At 36.9% G+C, this 19,099-nt stretch overlaps 1 protein-coding gene across 1 annotated transcript in view; it reads right to left on the minus strand.

The window, feature by feature from the left end:
- Positions 1 to 19,099, minus strand: part of LOC121431035 (elongation factor 1-alpha 2-like) — a 48,553-nt gene that overhangs the window by 13,116 nt on the left and 16,338 nt on the right. The window contains exons 2-5 of the mRNA XM_041628536.1: positions 14,821 to 15,022; positions 12,210 to 12,389; positions 2,977 to 3,273; positions 2,059 to 2,209 (exon numbers count right to left, since the gene is read on the minus strand). Coding sequence (XP_041484470.1) covers positions 2,059 to 2,209; positions 2,977 to 3,273; positions 12,210 to 12,389; positions 14,821 to 14,964 — 772 coding nt within the window. The 5' untranslated portion in view covers positions 14,965 to 15,022. The remainder of the gene's footprint in view (positions 1 to 2,058; positions 2,210 to 2,976; positions 3,274 to 12,209; positions 12,390 to 14,820; positions 15,023 to 19,099) is intronic.

Here is a 19,099-nt window from a genome sequence, read left to right on the forward strand (position 1 = left end):
ACTGTATACGCATCTGACATGTCTGAGTTATTATTATTCTAAGGGGGAATAGATCACACGTATAATAATGCATGACAAGGAACGCGGTCAGTATGGGGGTCTCAGGATCAGAAACATTATTTCAATATCTTCAGGGACATAGGTGTCAGCCAATTTAAGGCGAAATTCTTCCTGGACATACCACCCGACTCCACCACCGGTTCTTCCAATGCGGGGTCTTGAGAACATGGAGAAGAGAAGAAAACCGTTCATAGATACATGTAAGTGATCAAGTTGTGTGTCTTGTCTTAGCCATGTATCTGAGATAGCTAGCGATTACATCAACGGACTTCAGTTGGGCGACAGTTTCTAAGTGATCCTTTTTATTCAATGGGGCTCTCGAATTGTTTAGGAGAATGGAGGGCAAGTTATATCGATCGACATCTTGGTTCCTTTTGGCCTCGCCTTCATAGCAGAGCGAGACGGCGCCGCTTTTCCGACGCCGACGGCGGAGTCAACATCAAATCTTAACCTAAGGTTAAGATTTTGAAATGACATATGAACCTAGTTCATAAAACTTGGGCATAAGCTTAATCAACTATTACTGAACATCCTGCCTGAGTTTCAGGTAACATGACCAAGGTCAAAGGTCATTTATGGTCAATGAACATAGACCATGTTTGGAGAATTATTTTTCAATATCTTAACCGAAGGGTAAGTTTTTGAAATGACATCATAACTTAAAAAATATATGGACCTAGTTGATGAAACTTGGGCATATGGGTAATCAAGTTTTAGTAAACATCCTGCTCGAGTTTCAGGTCACATGACCAAGGTCAAAGGTCATTTAGGGTCAACAAACTTTGGTCAAGTCGGAACATCGCACCTTCATTCTTTTTCGGATTATCGAACCTTCGGAATAACGCCATAAATGTTCGGATTAACGAACCCATTTACGTTTTTGGATTAAGGAACATCGAGGTATAGGCAATTTACGTGTTTCGAACTTACGAACCTTCGAAATAAAGAACCTTCGGAATTACGAAGTGTAACCATAAGCAACACCCCCATTCAGAAATTACCATTAAATAGAATTCGAACCAAATCGGTCTAGGCCTATAGCAGACGGTCATATCATAAAATATGCAAGTAAACGAGCCCTTCCTTGATTCCATATCGTCGCACGCACCACGAACCGTCCTCTCTGCGCACTTCGATGCGAAAGTTACTTTTGAAGAAAACGCATTTAAAGATTTTATTTAAACCAGCAATAAGTGCACCTACAAGGAGAGCAAATTATTTACCACTGTCTTCGTTAAAAAGTTCAGGTTCCAAAGTTTCATCCCGTATCTTTATATTTTCTTGAAGTTAATTATTTACTCCACAGTGGGCAACGTAACAGAGAGGACGGTTCGTGGAATAGATACATTGCGCTTAAAGGGGAAGTTCACCCTGACAAAAAGTTTATTGTAAAAATAGCAGAAAAAATAATAAAAAATATTGCCGAAGGTTTGAGAAAAATTCATCAAATAATTAAAAAGTTATTAGAATTTCAATTATTTGATTTGTGACGTCATATGCGAGCAGCATTCCTACATAGCGAATGGTAAAAAATCAATGAAATGTCATTTTCTCAGAAAATTGAAAATGGTTTTCACTGTAACTTTTGTATATCAATAGACAAATCATTTCACACCCGATCATGAAAAGAAAACAAAATTAAGTCATCAGGAACCATACAAAATTTGAAATTCATACATTTTATATTACATAACACATGGGGCAGTTGCTCGTTTATGACGTCACAAATCCAAAATTTTGAACTCTAATAACTTTCTTACTCTTTAACGGATTTTCCTCAAACCTTCACCAATATTTTTTACTATTTTTTCTGCTATTTTTACAACAAAGTTTTCTTCAGGGTAAACTTCCCCTTTAACTGTCGCATCGAAGTGCGCAGAGAGGACGGTTCATGGTGCGTGCGACGATATGGTTTTATTTCCCCATGAATTTCCCTTTGATTTTTGTGCTCCAGTAGCGGCCCTTTGCAGCTCTGCATGTACTTGACTTCCTACATACCTCCAATCTTGTAGACATCTTGGAGAGGAAGTCGAAGAGGCTTCTCTGTTGGCCTCGAAGGGGGTACAATGGCATCAAGTGCTTGAAAAAGGGTAATTCCACTTGCGTCTCCAGCCTTACGTGTTATCTTCCACCCCTTGAACCAAGGCATCTGTAAGCATTGGGTAGACAAATGACACGACTGATTTCTGTTCTAAATTTTCTCTCGCCAGCGAGAACTGGTCAAGATTGTCCTACTTTACTTTTAATTACATACGATTAAGATTACTATAAATTTATCCCAAGGGACTTACCATTACAAGCTTTGCTTTTCATTTTCACATACTGACTGTAATCTATTATTTGTCTAATTATCAAAATGTGTTTGGAACAATAAGAATTGTATATACTCCGACTATTTCCTACGAATTTGTTAATTAATTATTGAAGTATATTCTTATGACACTAATTCTGTTATGTACATTTATACATATGTATGTATGTTTGTTATGTTTATTATCGGAAAATGGAAGTGAAATAAACTAAACTGAACTGTGCAATAAAGATTTTCACAAAATGACAAAGAGCTGGGGAGGAATTTAAATTAAACGTGATCCCTCCTACGTGCTGCACATACCGTCCACACTTAATGTCCCTTCGCCAACCAGTTTATAAAAAAGTAAAATGATATATGTACTACTTTGAGTATTTTAAATCATTTTTGGTCTCCGAGCAAATTACTCCTCTAGGTAAGTGATTACCTGAACCTTCTTACAATTCAACCAAAATGAAAACAATTGTATTGTTTGTCAATTGTTTTTCTCCAAATTTGCAGAGACTCCTTCACTGATTAAATTGAATTGAAAAAAAAAATGAATTGATTTATCTCCCCCCCCCCACAACTCCCCAGTTGTGCTGGATTCCCCTTCGAAGACTTACATTTGCAGAAGGCTCAAGCATGTTATCACCGTGCCATCCAGAGATGGGAATAAAGGGGATAGCCTTGGTATCATAGCCCACTTTTTTGATATAGGCAGTGACTTCCTTTACAATCTCATTGAAACGGCTCTCGGAATACGGGGGCGCCGAACTATCCATCTTGTTCACACAGACGATGAGTTGTTTGACTCCCAAAGTATAGCACAGCAAGGCATGCTCACGAGTCTGCCCATTCTGGGTGATACCAGCTTCGAACTCGCCAACACCGGCAGCTACGATTAACAGAGCACAGTCGGCCTACATGATATCAAATAAAATAAAAGTAACAATATCAAATGAAATAAAAGAAACAATGATAAGTCTATTTAGAGGTTCGAACCGAAAAAAAACTTTACTAGAAAACCGTCCTAGTACGTATAATTCTAATGCCCAAAATCTTCTGAAAAGCACTTCCGGGGGTCACTGTCATTAAAAGGTGGATGGACGTCGTGCTTGTACCGTGTACCTCGACTTTTCAACTGAACCCTCAAAAATTAAGTTGACCATCCTTATTTCGGAAATTGTGATAAAAGTTTTTTTTTACAAGATTCACACAAGAAAATTGTGGGAAAAATAATGGGCGGATCCAGCTTTCGCTATAGGGAGGCGGATTTTTTGGTTCACCTAAATCTCCCCGATCGACCGTTCAAAGTTAATTTGTGTTTGTTTCTTTGAACAATCAAATAATGCGTGTGCGAAGCGCGTGCTGAAAATCTTCGACATTCTGACCTAAAAGGGAGAATTTTAAGCAGTGTAAGTGATCATGAACAGGATATGTATATAACTTAAAGATCAAGTCCACCCCAGCTGATATAAAAATATAGAGAAAAATCGAACTAGCAAAGTGCTGAAAATGTCATCAAAATCGGATGTAAAATAAGAAAGTTTTGACATTTTAAAATTTCACTTATTTTTCACAAAACAGTGGTTTATACAATATTTCATTTTTTATAGATTTGACAATAAGGACCAACTTGACTGAACCATATAGTATTAAACAATGCTAATTCCAAATGTTCAGGGAGGAATTAATCGTTGTTTTATTTGACAATGAGGAGAAATGAAAATATTTCATATAATAAAATACAAAATAAATAGTGAGTGGATGATGTCATAGTCTCTTCATTTTCCTACCAGCCAGGATGAGCGTATAACTATTTTGAGAAATTAAGTGAAACTTTTACATCCGATTTTGATGAAATTTATGCTTGTTGGATTTTTCTTCTTTTATGCAAATCAACTTTTTGTTCGGGTGGACTTGTCCTTTAACAATGTTAGCGCGAAGCGCGAGCGGAAAAAATGAGATTTAAACCATGAATATTGGTAATTGGGTATTTTCCTACATTAATAATGTGAGTGCGAAGTGCGATCAGAAAATCTTTGATATTCTGATCTGAAAAACGGTCAATTTAAGCACTATTTCAAGCACTGGAAATGAAAATTGTGAAGTGGATATGGATCGGACGTAATGTCGATATTCCATCCTGAAAAAGGGACAATTCAATTGTTAGGAATGCATGAAAAATTTGTTATCTTATCAATCTATTAAGCCCTTAGGGATCACTAAATTTGTTGTTATCAGGTCCTGACAATCTGGATGTTTTATTCATTTTCCCATTATGGATATGATGCAGGGTTAATATATTTTTAACAATTAATGCGAGCGCAAATCCCAAAACAAAATTATTGATAAACTGCCGAGAAAAGGGAATTTTAAATAGTTATAGTTATAGAATTAATATAGGGTATACATAACTCACCAATCAAAATGGTTTTGACAATCAGACATGAAAACGGATATTTTGAGAATCTGCGGAATACATGAAGACTAGAGAATGTAAAATTCTCTTAGCATTGTATAGAAAGAGAATTGTTATCTCATTTGAGGGGGAATGTTGAATTGCATGTGGTTACGCAACATGCTATTGTTGCTTACGCAACATGCTATTGTTGCTATGTTGGGTGGAAGGGAGATTTCGGGTTAGCTTTCATTCGCGGTCATCACACCATACAGGGAAGTAGCATATTTTTTTTCGCTCTCAACTACATTATGGATACAAATGCACAACCCGAGTGCAGTAACTCCAACCCAAATGAATCGTTGGTGAATCTGGACTTCGTTGCTATAGTACTAGGTTCTAAATTGGAAAAGCTGAAAAGCGATTTATCTGAAGAATCCAGCATGCAGCTCGACGCTGCAGTGAAGGGTGCTATAAGACAACCTCTAAATCATTTACGAAAATGGGCTGCCAGCGCCAATTCGATCACAACGAAGACGGGTGTGGAAAAATCGAAGAACTCACCAAATTTAATCTATACCGGAAAGTTCCAGTGTTCTCAGAGAAGCGGAGATGCTCTTCAGGGAGGAAACAAACCATAAGATTCAATTGAAAAGATAAGTACCGAAAATACTTCTTTTTCGTTTGGAAAAGAGTATGAGATTAATTCTTCCATGTTGAATTCAGAATTTGTCGGGGTTGTAGGCCGTTTGAAACGATGTAAACAATACTGGTATGATCATTTCAATTCACCGACATTTGTGAACGACATCTGAAATCACGGTTATGTTACCTGTTCAATTAACATGATTGACCCTAACACCTAGGGCGTATTTGAAAAATAACAGATCTATCCTCTAGCCTAAATCATTCAGATTTCGTTGTAAAAGCTATCTAAAAGCTAGAAACGGGAAGTATAAAAGAGCATTTTTCTCCACCACTAATGTTAATCCGTTCATGGTATCGGAAGGAAAGAAACTTTGACTTGTGGTAGACTTAAGACACGTATATCAATTCACACAGTTCAAATACGAAGAACTGAATTTTGACGGACATGTTTTCACGTAATTTCTTTTTCTTAACTTTCAATTTGGAATCTTAGTGTGAGTGCATCAGATGTAGATGTTCTTAGGTTTTAGATGGGAATTTAGGGAGTTTGGCACCCGTTACTTTGCATTTTCTGTTTTACCATTCAAAAGGTCTCAATATACAGCTAGTCATTGTTTCACGAAAATGCTTATGCCATTAGTCACAAGATGGCGTTCTATGGGCCATCAAGTAGGGTATAGGGTATCTGCTCTAGCTGCAAGTCAGATTGTTCGAAAAGATTTTGCCTTGTCAGGACTTAAAGTCAGCGAGTCTAAAAGCCTTTTTTATCTCCAAACAATCGGGTCAATGGTTAGGCTTGCTGATTTATACAGTTTCTATGCAATTCTCCCTACCAGAGAGAAAAGATACAGAAAACACAGGTTCCATCAAGTCATCTTTTGGCTGTCCCCAACCAATTTGTCTCGATCTGTTCGAGAAACTGCGCTGCACGCACTGATTTTAGAAATCGAATCAATTGGGTCCACCGCCACGCAGGCTTTTCTCAATACACATGCGCAGGACTGTGGAGTCACGTGATTCCTGGTCAGGTGTAGTTTTTGTCCTCCGCAGGTAATAAGGTCGAATTTGAATTTTGGCACAAAAACTTGGATTCCGTCAATGGGCAACCATCTAGTCTTTTCGTTCTGCTACCTCAGCATGCTAGTATAATCAGTCGCTAGCGTTTCGGGTTACGGGTCTCTGGTTATAAGTTGAAATGGTATTCCGACAGCCAAAATTCGTGCAGAATAATTTCAGTGCTAGCACTACATATTTTTTCCATGATTTGAGTATTCAATTATACAACACATGTTTGGAATTCAATGTTTCTTTCGAGCCAGAATGGCTTCCGCGCGATTCAAACCAGCGGGCAGATGATTGGTCTTTAAATCGTGAAAAATTCATTATCGATAGACGTTTCGGTCCACTTTCGGTAGATAGGTTTGCATCATATTCTAATTCACAATTACCACGTTTTCCAGTTGCGAACCTGCTGAGTGTTTAACGCAAGACTGGGCCGGAAAGAACAATTGGGTATGCCCACCGGTGTCTGTGTATAAATATAGTATTTAATGCAAAAAAAAAGAGTATAAAGCAATCGGTACTGTGCATTGGCCCTCGGCTGCTTTTTGACCAATCCTTTCGCCAAACATCGGTCATTTTCGAAAGTTTTGTTAGCACACATCGTGCTGCCTACCATTCAAGATTTACTGTACGCATACTACCAGACAAGTGTTTATTTAACGGTCCACTACTTTTCAAATCAATCGTTTTGAGATATGACTTTCCAATGGCATGAGTCCACTCCTCTTGTCCACGAGTGACAATATGTAATTTGAATTAATTTTTGAAGGTTCAGACACAAAAACCTTTATCGGATTACAATCGGTACTGTCATAGTGCGTCAATGGCCTTAGGCTGCCTTTTGATCAGTCTTTTCGCCAGACTTCGGTCATTTTCGGAAATTTTTGTTAGCGTGCTGCCTACCATTCAAGTTTTACGCATACTACGCAGAGGGCAGGTTATTGGGTACAAATCAGGCAAGCGTTTGTTTAACGGTCCTACTTTTCAAATTATTCGTTTTGAGATATGACTTTCCAGTGGCATGAGTCCACTCCTCTTGTCCACGAGTGACAATATGTAATTTGAATTAATTTTTGAAGGTTCAGACACAAAAACCTTATCGGATTACAATCCGCACTGTCATCTGGGACTGTCATAGTGTCTCAATGGCCCTAGACTGCCTTTTGGCCAGTCCTTTCGCCAGACTTCGGTCATTTTCGGAATTTTTTGTCAGCACATATCGTGCTGCCTACCATTCAAGATTTACGCATACTACGCAGAGGGCAGGTTATTGGGTACAAACCAGACATGCGTTTGTTTAACGGTCCTACTTTTCAAATTAATCGTTTTGAGATATGACTTTCCAATGGCATGAGTCCACTCCTCTTTTCCACGAGTGACAATATGGTAATTTGAATTAATTTCTGAAGTTTCAGACACAAAAAACTTTTACGATTGCATGATACGTTTACTATTTGTAAATTTCGGATCCATGAGAGACAGAATTAAACACTATATCATTTATTCATTTTGTATGGTATATATGATTGATTTGATTTTCAGAATTACAAATATTTCGCACTCAAAGTATACCCTGCCTATTAGAGACAGTTAAAGATCTTAGCCCATGAGCGGCACATTATTTGCCCATGAGCGGCACATGCTTAGTCCATGAGTGGCACATGCTTATACAAAATAATTATGGATCTTATACAAAGACAGTTTTGGATTTTAGCCCATGAGCGGCACATGCTTATACAACATGTACAAAGACAGTTATTGATTTTAGCCCATGAGCGGCATATGCTTATACAAAATAGCAATGGATCTTATAAAAAGACAGTTATGGATTTTAGCCCATGAGCGGCACATGCTTATACATAGACAGTTATTGATTTTAGCCCAAGAGCGGCATATGCTTATACAAAATAGGAATGGATCATGTACAAAGACAGTTATGGATTTTAGCCCATGAGCGGCACATGTTTATACAAAATAGTAATGGATCTTATACAAAGACAGTTTTGGATTTTAGCCCATGAGCGGCACATGCTTATACAAAATAGTGATCGATCTTATACAAAGAGAAATTATGGATTTTAGCCCATGAGCGGCACATGCTTATACAAAATAGTAATGGATCTTATACAAAGACAGTTATGGATTTTAACCCATGAGCGGCATATGCTTATACAAAGATTGACGTCATGAAGACTTATGTAGTTGTATTGTTGACGAACTGAGTTACATAATTTGGATAACAATTGCGATATATTATATGCACTATAGGCTGATATTCAGAGTCAAAGATTGGACTTTGATATTCAGTGTTTTTTATTCTATGACCTACGGCATTATCTTTGAAATTCGTTTGATAAATTAAGCAATAATTATAGCCAAAGTATAGCCAAATCGGCGAAACTACATCATTTATAGTTCGAGCAATTGTCTTCCACACCTTGATCGATAATAGCAGCAATACATGTTGCAAATATTTTCAAGTCTTAAGCTGTGTAATCCTTTGTCTTTGGTATCAAAGAAAGCAATGGGAGCGGTAATACACGTCCGCCATTTAGTCTTGTCAGAAAATTGTCCCGATTTGCAACTTCATTTACTGCCATTTCTTTTTCAGAATAATGTTCTTATCTCCGGAACATGGGCCGAATCAGTTCTTCAGACACAAAGATTACAACCAACATGTATCTTCTTGAGTTAACGTCCTCTCCACAAGATTCCGTTTTGAGGTCCAAGGCACCTGCTACTATGGGCAAGTACTGGAGGGACTGGAAGCGTCGGAAGTTACTCACAAACCAACACGATCTACAAGCATTTCCCGTGAGGCCAGTACATCTAGTCTTATACGTTCAACACTTGGCGAAATCCGCAGCAAGCATTTCTCCGATCGACACCGCCATACTCAGAATCCATTTGTTTTTGTTTTTAATTAATGCATGATATGCACTTATTTTCATGACAGCTGCCTTAACACTTATGCGGACAGATGAAATGCATTTGATCTGGTGGAGGTATGTGTGTGTGAGGGTATGTGTGCGGGTGTGTGTGTGTGTGTAAGGGTGTGTGGGCAGGGGGTGTTTGTGCGTGAATCGGTTTGAGTGTGATGGGGGTGGGATGTGAGTGTGCGGGAAGGTCCGAAGATTATCAATAGTAATTCTTCTCTCATAAATCCCATATTTTAATAAACTTACAGGTTTCTTTACAGAGTTTTCTTTGTGATAAATGGTGAATAATTTGATTTTAGGCTGTACTTTTTTTTCGCTTCAATTAACATATGTATTATGTATATATAAAAATGTAAGAGAAAAGAATGTACATCAGACACTTACAACAAATTGAATTGATTTAGAATTTATTTATGACATTGTTTAAATTCATTTTTGTTAAGAATTGTCAAATGTAACCATAATATTTGTAAGTTCAAATCAAACTTTGTAATGAATGTTATATTTTACTATGTTCAATTGTGTTTTATGAGAGAAGAGAATAAAAGATTACTAAAAAAAAAAAAAATAGTATACGATGGTCACACACTCTGGCCGATACCTCACCACCTCCTACTGATAGCTTATCAAATCGGCCGTTGATGAATCTCGTTGAAGCCTAACTAAATCAAAATCATCAAAAAGAACCAGCAACGTCTTCAGAACTAGCTCAGATGGTATAGCAGATAAAGGGGGCCAGGACGCATCTGCGTCTAATCTTCGTCTTCTTCGATATCTTTCCACACTCGGAACGCACGAGCTGGCGGAGCATCGGAAGCCGCTTCAAGCTTCGTTAATTAGAGATGTTTTGCACGGCATAGGGCATATACGTAAAAGATTCCATTTCCAGCAAATTATCCGTTGCAAGAGCAATGAATCTCTGAATTCAAACGTTTTAATCATTTGTTAAAAGGTCCAGCTCTTTCGTGCTGATTTTGTTTGTATGGGATAATTTTCTTTTAATTTTCATTGTGCTGAAAATGGTAATAGATCTTTCGTCACATTCGTCTTATCCTGGTTTGTCATGCGTAAAGACAAAGAGTAAATACTTTCACGGTTGTACTTTTAATAGTTTGGAAGTTCAAAATGTACAACATTGACGTACAAATATGTTAATACTATAGTTACTACTAGTAAGTATAATTACTAATTTTGATCCCATTCGATCTTTTACCTCGCAATATTTGTTTTTGAGGTGTCGGTGACCGCACTCTCCTAAGAGTAAAACAATAATTAAACAAATTGATTACAAATATAACAAACAATTCTGTTTGCTTTTATTTGTGTGAAGAAAGGAGACTGAAATGAGATTGTAAAATTCTCTTAGCATTGTATAGAAAGAGAATTGTTATCTCATTTGAGGGGGAATGTTGAATTGCATGTGGTTACGCAACATGCTATTGTTGCTATGTTGGGTGGAAGGGAGATTTCGGGTTAGCTTTCATTCGCGGTCATCACACCATACAGGGAAGTAGCATATTTTTTCCCTTAACACAGAGATTTATAAAACCATATTTTTAGGTGGTCAAAAATTTATTTCCTTACCAAAATCAGATAGGGTTAGTAAAAATGTAGGATGACCTTGGAGCTATTTTCTTTGTTCGCTCGATCGCCTTAATGGGGTCGGATAGGAATTTCAGAGAATTTTCCTTATTTGGTTTAGCTCTGTTTTCGCCTATCTCAAGGTCCATGGTTTTGCTTGCAGTACGCAAGCAAAATCTTAGTTATCAAGTTGAATGATAACTCAATTTCTAAGATTCGATAATTCATAAATATTTGATTATCGTTTCATTATTCTAATTATGAAGGAAATTCATACGTAATCGTTCAGTGTAATTGACATACGATCACTAAGATTTCAAATATTGATGTTTCATGAATATGCAACCATTTTACATGTTATACACGAGAGCAATGTTCTTTAGAATGTGTAATCATGACGATTACTAGAATAGTCTGAGTAATTCAAATCAGCATGCAAGCTGAGTTAGATGCCAGTTGTTACATTATGTTTTCGAGGTGTTGTTAATTTGAGAACGACTGTGTTGTTTGTTTTTGAGGTGTCGGTGACCGCACTCTCCCAAGAGTAAAACAATAATTAAACAAATTGATTACAAATATAACAAACAATTCTGTTTGCTTTTATTTGTGTGAAGAAAGGAGACTGAAATGAGATTATGTACGTACTTGACAAATAATGCGAGCGCGCAGCACGAGCTGAAAATTTTGATACTCAGACCATAAAACGGACACTTTACAGCTGCACTTAAAAAAATCAATTTGTAAATAAACAAAAATAATGAAAGCTCGATGTCCGAGCTGAATTTTGCTTTGTATATTGATTACAAAGCTTGACATTTGAAGCTCCATATCAACCTATTGAGCAAGATATGTTTCTCAGACATCGAACATGCAATGCGAGCGCGAGGCGCGAGCGAGAATTTTTGTGATATAAAAGATTTGTTTTTCCAAGTCTTCCCATAACCTTACTTTAATTAATCGTCTTCTTCTACTTTTCCCCCTTTTTTCTTTTTGCTCTGCAAATAGAATTGGACCCGGGGCCCCTGGATCCGCCTCTGGGCGAAATTGATATATTGACTCGTTGTTTATGCTTGTCAGATTTTCTACAAATAGGCACATGCGTCCTCTACCATCTTTATGTTTGGTAAAATTTTGGATTTTTATTTGTGTACAAAATGATTCAACTTAATTACTTTTAAGGTGGAGTTCACCTTTTATGTGTTAAGATTAATCTTTATTTTTTCACCTGTGAGGTTCCAGTAATCATGTTCTTGATGAAATCACGATGGCCAGGAGCATCAATGACAGTGATTTTGAACTTCTCTGTGTCAAATTTCCAGAGAGCAATGTCGATGGTGATACCACGCTCACGTTCCGCCTTCAGCTTGTCGAGAACCCAGGCATACTTGAAAGATCCCTTTCCCATCTGGCCGCAGAAAGAAAATGTTAGGAAATGAATTGTCAGATTTGCAAAATAAAGAAACACGATATTCATGCTTAATTATTGTTATTATTATTTATTTCGGCAATAAAAAGTATAAGAAACTGGTACAGTGTAGTTCAACACATAATAGACAGAACAGAATATAGATTGAGCACCCACTGGACTGCCAGGGTCAAATAAAGTAAACTGGATTACTGTAGTCAATAAAGACCATTATTTGACCCCATCCAGTGGGTGCTTACAAAACAGAAGGGTATAAAAGAGTGGGTATGAACAAAAAGGTTTAAGATTAATCATAATAGAATAACATAGGTCTACTTGATATCATCTTAACTTAGAATATCAAAATTAGCTGTTTAAATAAATAATAAACTCGTGCAAAGATGAATACAGTCATTCATTACTGGGTGAGCATAAATTGTTCCTTAGCTCATTTGTCCATGAAACAAGCCCGGGAAACAAGTGAGTTAACAACCACCCCAGAGCGCAAACTTGCCGGCAATTCATCCCAGTAACGGGGAAAAGAATTGATAGCTGATAGATGAAGTCGATTTGTTCGCGCTCGGAGGTGGTTGAACTGCACGACCTCCAAATGCCGAATGTTAATCACAACGGAACACCTAACTGCATCACAACGTACAATACCATAGAAAGCCAAAACAACATAAATTAGTAGTGAAAATTTCCTCCGTGACTATGTTTGCCAGTTGAGTTTTAGTAATCTTTCATGATAGGACATTTCTTGCCTTCTTTGTTTAAGTATTATGCGGGTGGCTCGTCTCTAAACTGTTTCGACCTTTTGGGATAGGTATTTCGTATGCAAGTGCCAAGCTGGTTCACCGTACTTAAGAATCGAAGAACGATTGTTTTGAACAAGGAGAATATGGAAGATGCGGTCAAAGACTTAGAGACTGACAATACAGAACCGAGCATACGATTTGCCTTTTTTCAATGAAAACATTGAAAATTTCTGGGTGTTTGTGAATGACAAGTCCACCCCCAACAAAATTTGATTTGATAAAAGGGGAAAAATCCAACAAGCATAACACTGAAATTTTCATCAAAATTGAATGCCAAATAAAAAAGTTATGACATATTTAAGTTTCGTTTAATTTTACAAATGGTTATATGCACATCCTGTTCGGTATGCAAATGACGAGACTGATGGCGTCACTCACTCTCTAGTTCTATAATGTATCTATTTTATTATGTGAAATATCAAAAAATCTGATTTTATCTTGATAGTTATGTGAAACTAAATTTTATTTTTCCCTGAACATATTGAATTACCATTATTTTAAACAGTTTATGGTTATTGGTCCGTATTGTTGAATATGTCAAAATTAAAAGATTGTATAATCCAAACAATAGTATAATTCAACAAAGAAACAGTGAATGATGGACATCATCGACCCTCCCATTTGCATATCACTGAGTTGTGCGTATAACTTTTTGTGAAAAATAAGCAAATCGTAAAAAAGAAGTCATAAATATTTTTATATTTTACATCCAATTTTGATGAAGTTTTCAACGTTATATTTGTTAGATTTTTCTCTTTCGATTCAAATAAAAAAAGCTGGGGTGGACTTGACTGAAGAGAGAAGGCAGCCTCCACTCCTCCTAGCCTATCTATTAATGTGATAACTATTACCCATCAGTGATATAGCTAATTACCTTAATGATTATTTTGCCTCTATTCTAATGTGCGTAGGCTTGTCATGGAAAAACCACCTTGCGCTATTCGTTTCCCGGAATTCTATTCCACCTCCTAGGTGTTATGCCTCGGTCTATTGCTATATAGCCTCTTTAACATCTCTTCATAACTCTCTACTTCATGTGAAAGTTCTTTTTTTTTTGCATATAATACACTGCTATAGATTTTAGAACCCTTCTCTGTCCCGTATTTTGAACCTTTTCAGATTGTTTAAAGAGCAGAAAGGTGTTCTAAACAGTCCTTTAGAATCGTTCTGCAAAGAACCTCAAATGTGTGTGTGTGTGTGAGGGTATGGGTAAGGAAGAGAGGGCGTGTATTTGTGAATGTATGAAGATGTGCGTGTGAGAGGGAGAGTGTATTTGTGTGTAAAAAGGTGTGTGGGTGAGGGAGGGTGTGTGTGAGGGAGGGAGTGTGTGTACATGTGAATGTATGAAGATGTGCGTGTGTGAGGGAGAGTGTATATGTGTGTAAACACGACATATTGACAAAAAAATAATTTGGTTTTATGATTTTTTTCTCCCCAAATAGCATGCAGCCTAGATTTGGATGTTGTTACTCATTGTTAATTGCTATTATTACTTATTTGTACATGGAATGTTGAATAGAAATAGAATAAAATGGGAAAACTTGAATATAATAATACTTTGCACTGTGTAAAAAGACCAGTTTCATACTGAACGACGTAAATTGGGTCAATACCTCGGCAGCTTCCTTCTCATACTTTTCGATGGCACGTTTGTCGATTCCACCACACTTGTAGATGAGATGACCGGTAGTGGTAGATTTCCCGGAGTCGACGTGGCCGACAACCACGATGTTGATATGAATCTTTTCTTTAACCATGATAGATATTTGATGTTACAGATGAAACACAGAGAATCAGAAGACTTTTTCTGCAATACTAGGAAATACAACGGAGAAAGAACATTTGTTATTTTTGAAAAATTCCCACAAAATTTTATAAAAAAAGACAAACCGAACTCTGGGCTATTCTAATAGCACATCGTTCATCTTCGCAGATACAGGTAGCGACCCCACTAGATGGAAAGAAGCTAAAGTGATGACAAAATATTAGACCAATACCTGTCCTACCAATCAAAGTATTTGAACTATTTGGCAGATTAATTATTGATCAACTTCACAATAACATAACTGAAAATATCACATTAGCCCAATTATCATATCATTCTATTTCCGTAAGCCAAAATAATCAGATGGGTATAGGATTGGCTGCATTGTCTAAAACATACTGCACGATCTTTTTTCACCAAACTTGCCCAAGTCTGTAGGAAATAAAGAAATCTTGATGAAATCTTCTTCAAAGGGTCGATTGTCGGTGACAGTTTTTCCAATTCAAAACTTGGCTCAACCGATAAACCTTTTCTGATTTAGTTATATAAGGCTTTCAGTCAGCCAGGGTGCTAACCGAGCTGGAACGGTAACCCATTTTATTGTTTAAGGATGAAAAAAAAAAACAAAGATCAGATATTAACAATTAACGAATTTAGTGATTACATATCAGAAAGCTTGATACTATTTCTAACAAAAAATTGATAAATCATATCAATACCTTACCTAAAATAGTAGTTATTGCAATACTGTATTGGTTGGAAAATATGTACAAAATAAACCTAAGCCGAAATATGTAGGCCTACTGATTGAAATATGTGTGCTGACAGAAGAGTGATGGCGTTTCAACATATGCTGAGTGGTGGACAGTGTTTTCGTTGATGTTTTTCTTATTGTTTTTTTTACTTCTTTTCAATAATCATGGAATGGGTTTTACTTCTAAATTGGATCTTTACAATTTTACTGAAATGTTTCATCCATCTCACAAACCATCATCGGAACAACTCGTTTTTGTTCCACTTTCATATACCTACCATTTTTATATAGGTCATCCACCAACTCACTGGCGGATCCAGGGGGAGGGGCACAGCTGGTTCACACCCACCCCCCCTTGAGAGGCACAGTTATTATTTTTTTTTCGTGGACGGAATACCCTTATTCTTTGTTTAAAGCCCTCTTTTTTGCTAGTCAAATTCCTCGTGAAAATGTGCCCCCCTTCAGAAAAATTCTGGATCCGCCCCGGCACCGACTCACCAATTACTGAAAGAATAACCATTTACAACCATATCATGTAAATGTTACATGAATTACGTTTTTATCTAACAATGGAATAAAATTATTCTATCTGAAAAGATCAGAAAAAGTAGAAAGATGGGAATAGTTAAAAAAAATATTGTATTACGTAATTTCGAAAATGAACACAGAAACATGCTATCTGAATTTGGACGTTTAAAGTGCAAATATGTGTGCCGAGAAATGAAATTGAATATGGTATTTTAGGCGAAATTAAACGATCAGTTCGTCTTCGTGAAATTGAATGACATATTTGGGCCATTAATTTGAAATAATTTCTCTCTGAATTAAATTTCTACAGAATTCAATGGAATGATATTCAGTAGAACGGAATTGAATGCTGAATAAATGAAACTGAATGTATGCAGAGGGTGGACGAATTATTTCGAATTTGAACGTCCTTCATTAATTTAAATGCAACTCTGATGAAATTGGACGGGAAAACCTTTATTAGGAAAGCATATTTGGCCTTTTTGTATTTGTCATTGTTGAAAAATTAGACTGAAATATATTCTTTTCAACTGAACCAATCAATCAATCGACAAAACTCTCAGTCACTTTTTTATGTGAATTATGCCAGAATAGTGGCGGTTCTGCGGGGGGGGGGGTTCTTAAGCCGCCCCCCCCAAAAAAAAAATCGTCAAAGAAAAAAGGACGTATATTCATTGAATGTATGTAGTATCAAATTCATGCCTTCAAGTGCTCTAACATGAAAAGTTTTACGATTCATATTCGAACATTTTCTCCCCCGCAATTTAACGTGTCGAAGTTTAAGATATACAGTATCAATACTCTGTTCACGTGTAAAATATCCTTATTCATCACATTCCGCTGCAAAAAATGGAGTTTACAGAATATATCATATAATGTATACATAAAAAAAGAAAAGAGGAAACTCGTTTTTAGAGATAGATTTCTCAATTATTAAATACTTTTACTATAAATTTGATACTCGTGCATGGCAAGAGTGGAAACTTGTCTCTTTGAAACCAACAGCTTAGCAAATCGTTCACACTTAACTGACTACAAACAATTAATATTGAGGCATATCAGAAACGATTTGCACAGAAACTTACTTACTGAATCAGAGGCGGCGATCTGCTTGAAGCATTGAAAATTGCCCTTTCTACGCAAGAAAAATGCCCCCTTACGAACGTGTACTTTGCCCCTTTCACCTGAGGAGGACCGGTTTTAGTGCCATTTCTCGTGTAAGCCTTAGTTTCTTGACTTACGTTGGGGTAGATAAGTAGAGGCGTACAGATGGGGGGTGGCTCTTGCTCCTTCCCCAAATTTTTCAAGACGAAAAAAAAGATGAAAGGAAAAAGAACAGGGTGGCATTTTTTATTAGTTGTCAAAATCTATCGCAAAAGTGGATTTTCATTATAAAAATATCAAAATTTTTGCTTGCTCGCAGCTTCGTATACATGAACGTGATACGACATATGTAGCCTCTCAAAAAAAATTGCCCCATAGCACCATTGCAGATAAGTTATATTTCTTTTTTTTTCAAAAGAAAAGGTGCCCTTTTTTCTGTGCCCCCCTCCAGTTTCATCTTCGCTCCGCCGCCCCTAATCATTGGCGGAAATCCCAGGGCGGGGGGACAGGGGGACGCGTCCCCCTACAAATATAGTAGGGGGCACAATATCAAATGTCCCCCTACAATTTTGGTCTTTTACAATGGAAAATATACATCATTGAAAATCGAATAAAACGTGATAACTTCTATTTTTTGCTTGTCAAATTTATTTTGTTCGAAATGACCTAACATTTGGGGTGATAATCTGTCTTTTCTGTTTGTCAAATTTTCCAGCCCCTGGTCATCCCTACCTTTGGGGAGAGATTTCCGCCCTTGCTTCTAATGCAAAGCAGACGGCTTTTTGATGTTGTCAAGATGGCGGCCGCTCCGCAACAGTGACTTAATTTCTGAATAACCAATGAACGGGTGACCTCTCGTCCAGATAATATTCAGGTTAGTGATCGGGGAGCGTTTCGTGAAAGGACTTGTCGGATGTTTTATCCGACAAGTCCCATTTTATCCGATAGTTACCATAGTAACAGAAGTTCACAGCCAATCAGAGTCAGGGGGAAGTTGTCAAATCAGACAACTTGTCAGATGAAAATATTAACCAAAATGGGTCATTTGACGAAAAGCTACCGATAGCTGGCGCAAATGATTCTCTCTTTTTACTTAAAGGGAAGTTCACCCTGACAAAAAATATTGTAAAAATGTACCTTTGGTATATCAATAGCAAAGCATTTCACACTCAATCATGAAAAGAAAGCAAAAATAAGTCACCAGGTACCATTAAAGAAAATTAAGTTCATGCATTTTATATTACATAACATATGAAGCAGCTGCTCGTTTACGAAGTCACAAATCCAAAACTTAAAATTCTAAAAACTTTCTTATAATCGATTTTCCTCAAACCTTCATCAATATCTTTTTTTCTACTATTTTTACAGCAAACTTTTCTTCACGGTGAACTTCCCCTGTAACTGATTCATCGTGCTTATTCAGCAACATAAGCTCGATCTTTGTGGTGAAGTAGTCCACTTTAAATCATTTCCGCTTTATCCAGCTTGAGCTCGAATCCATTCAAAATGGATCCTCTCACGTATAAGATGTGATTTTGTCATTGTTATCGATCATCGCTTGGGGTAAAGTCATGGAATTCTTCGGTATATATATAAATTGGTTCTTCTAAAATGCTCATGAAAGTTAAAGATATTGGTAACAATTGATTTAAAAAAATCTGAGCTGCAAGATCCTCTTTGTCGCAAGAGCCTGTAATCTTTTTTTTTAAGTGAAGTCCCGACAAAATTGCACCCGAAAACC

This window comes from Lytechinus variegatus, chromosome 1, assembly GCF_018143015.1.
Source record: "Lytechinus variegatus isolate NC3 chromosome 1, Lvar_3.0, whole genome shotgun sequence".
Taxonomy (NCBI): domain Eukaryota; kingdom Metazoa; phylum Echinodermata; class Echinoidea; order Temnopleuroida; family Toxopneustidae; genus Lytechinus; species Lytechinus variegatus.